The sequence below is a fragment of the Camelina sativa genome, chromosome 7, assembly GCF_000633955.1.
Source record: "Camelina sativa cultivar DH55 chromosome 7, Cs, whole genome shotgun sequence".
NCBI classification, from domain to species: domain Eukaryota; kingdom Viridiplantae; phylum Streptophyta; class Magnoliopsida; order Brassicales; family Brassicaceae; genus Camelina; species Camelina sativa.
The window spans coordinates 344,093-347,152 of record NC_025691.1 but is presented as its reverse complement, the minus strand read 5'-3'; the positions used below and the strand labels follow the sequence as shown (position 1 = coordinate 347,152).

Here is a 3,060-nt window from a genome sequence, read left to right as displayed (position 1 = left end):
TGTTCAAAGATGATTAATTTTTTAAAAATATATAATAGAATATCATGCTTATCAACACCAAGTACAATTTTGGCCTTTAACATGATGCATGTTGTTAGTTTTAAGGTTAAAGCACAAGTAATTTTTGTAGTGACACTATATATATCAAGCGAATAAAGCAAAAACTTCACTCCTAATTTGTAGTGCCCGTTAATTGACGTTCATATCGACGAAAGCTATATAATTTAAGGGACAGAGACATGCCTTTGCTATAAGCTTTTCGTCGGTCTCTTCAAAATTCTGTATAGTCGACAAGATCAAAACAAACTTACCTAATTTCATTGCTGCGTGATTAACTACAGCTGATCTTAATATATCTTTATTTGTCATAAAAAGTGTAGGACATATACAATCATATACAATATACGGCCCATATGTGCAAAGCATTCACGAAAACACACGCGTAGCGTTCACTCACTTGCCATGAGATTCAGTAATGCCACACTGTTCATCTATCTGACACAAAGATTCGAAATCGTTACAATGTATAACCCCCCGAATCGTATGCTTAATTTACTGTTATCGTACCAATTCTTTGATATTATGCAATATAAATAAATGAAATCATATATTACAACTTGTTCAGCCAAAACAGAACATTAACAAATGGTCTTTTTCTCGCAAAGCCGCTTTAATTTTTCAGAGGGAATCTGAATTTCTATTTTTTAAAGAATTATTATTCCTGTTTAACGAAACAAAGACCAGTCCAAAGACTTGCACTACTTGCCTTCCTATAAATAGCCCAAGCAGATCATCGAGTTTCAAACGAACAAAAAACATACACCAAAGCTATATATACCTGGAGATATAGTATAATTTTTCGATCGTCCTAAGCCCTCGGATCAGAATCTGATCATGGACAAGGTGATGAGAATGTCGTCGGAGAAAGGAGTTGTGATCTTCACCAAAAGCTCATGTTGTCTCTGCTACGCCGTGCAAATCCTTTTCCGTGATCTTAGGGTTCAACCAACTATCCACGAGATCGACAACGATCCTGACTGCCGTGAGATCGAAAAGGCCTTAGTCCGCCTTGGCTGCGCCAACGCCGTTCCTGCCGTCTTTGTAAGTGGCAAGCTCGTGGGTTCGACCAACGATGTCATGTCGCTTCACCTAAGTGGCTCTCTCGTTCCTTTGATCAAGCCCTATCAGTCATTTCACAACTAGAAAAACAATGGATATATATATGCTCAAACAATATATATATATATATATATATATTTAGTATATGTTAACTGGATAGTGAGAATAACGATGGAAAGATCACACGTAAATGTGTATCAGGTTCTTATTTATATATAGCTAGTTTTCATATTTTGTCTAGCTTAAGTATGCCTAAGAAATCAATTAGCTAGCTTTGTATTTCCAGCTCAACTAATCAGTGGATGTACTGATGTGTTTATCTATTTTATTGGAAAAATTATTGATCCTATATATGTTTATTATGTATTGTGTTTCCTTCTAACTTTTGCATTTCCAATAATATTAGTCAGCCACATTTTCTCTGAATGATTTTAATGACATTATTTTGGAGGTCGTTGAAAATGATATCAGACTTAATTTATCACATGATAAAACATGAAGACATTTTGAAATTACTAACAAGAAATAACGATACATGTACATTTAGGAAGGATGAATTATATTGATTGGAAGATATTTGTTTAAAAAGCTAGCTAGTGAACAGAATGTTAAATATCCAAAGAAGAGAAAAGAACGTCTAAAAGTAACGACTGTAATTATTTTCTTGATTTTTGTCAGTATTGTATTAATTGTTACTCCTTTGTTTTTTGTCTACTTAATTAGTATTATTATCTCTGAGCAGACGGAATATGTCTATTGAATATTGTGACATATACAAGTATAATAATAACTACTGTATAAACCACGCAAAGACCATAACGTTTTTTCCATCTCTCTCAATGACTCGATATATAGAATATGAAGTTGAGAGGTCAGGCATATATAAAAAATCTCAACAGAATCTGAATTATTCATGATCTCTCATAAACTACAAACAAAACCCGTGAGAAATATGTAATGTATGACTGAATCTAGTTATTATATTTAGGAACTTTGATTCTCCATGCTCTCACTTTATATCACGATAACAAAGCACAAAATTCTCTTTTCAGCCTTTTTTTTTTTTTTTGTTTCCTTTGATCTCGTCAACAATTCATTCTAATTAAGAAGCCCTATATGTAATACTATATGGATTAAAAAAAACAGCATGTCATGCAGACACTTGAAAGTGATAGAGAATAGAGATGATTGGTGGGAGAAAAAGGAAAAGAGAGAGGGGCTTTGCAAGATGTGTGGAATAGCTTTAGTTAACTTCCGAGTTGTTTGGGACGTGTAACAACTACCTTCACATCTGTCTTTGTCGGGATCCAATATATTCTCGGACGACTAGCGCGTGGGAAAAGCATACCCTTCATTCCTCTCTTCATATCTCTCTCTCTCAACATCCACGATCGAGATCATTCATATTCACTAACTTACCAATCTTCTTAATTTTAAACGTCCCATGGATGGGACGGGTTAACTTATGATAATTCAGTGATTCGATCTTCATGCCAACAACGTTAATCACCCAAAACACTCAAAGTGAATCTACTAGCCCATATGGGTTTATTTTTTTGTTCAAAAAGAAAAAGAAAAATAAACCAACCGGATTAGTAATAAACCGCCGGTTAAGGAAGGAAGAGGGAACATCCAAGTAAAGATTACACGTGTTATTTATAGTCAAAAACTTTTAGTCCGATTCTGTATTTAAATTAGGTTGGGTGCTCATTAATTTACGATGAGCACCCAACCCCTAAATAGTAAATCCTAAACCTGTGAATCTGATGATGGGTGCTAGTGCTAGTGCTAGTCTCCACCAAGAAGACTCGATGGATTCTTCTACTGCTCCAACCATTCCCAGAGACAAAGACTTCGGCAAATTCCAATTCGGGTTATTTTTCCCCAGAAGATTCCAATGTTTTTTTTTTGTTTTTTCTCAGAATCTTCTCTGATTCCATG

At 34.6% G+C, this 3,060-nt stretch overlaps 2 protein-coding genes across 2 annotated transcripts in view; both read left to right on the top strand.

Moving 5' to 3' along the window:
• LOC104699586 (glutaredoxin-C14) lies at positions 812–1,485 on the top strand. The gene has a single exon (XM_010414914.2). The coding sequence runs from the start codon at positions 895–897 to the stop codon at positions 1,201–1,203; it is 309 nt and encodes a 102-aa protein (XP_010413216.1). The 5' UTR covers positions 812–894; the 3' UTR covers positions 1,204–1,485.
• Positions 2,819–3,060, top strand: part of LOC109124681 (E3 ubiquitin-protein ligase MIEL1-like) — a 6,748-nt gene continuing 6,506 nt past the window's right edge. Inside the window, exon 1 of the mRNA XM_010414913.2 lies at positions 2,819–2,992. Within this exon, the coding sequence (XP_010413215.1) occupies positions 2,886–2,992 (107 nt within the window). The 5' untranslated portion in view covers positions 2,819–2,885. The remainder of the gene's footprint in view (positions 2,993–3,060) is intronic.

What these genes read in the sequence shown, in the direction of transcription:
- LOC104699586 (XM_010414914.2), top strand. Translation starts at nt 895, where the DNA reads ATGGACAAGGTGATGAGAATGTCGTCGGAGAAAGGAGTTGTGATCTTC.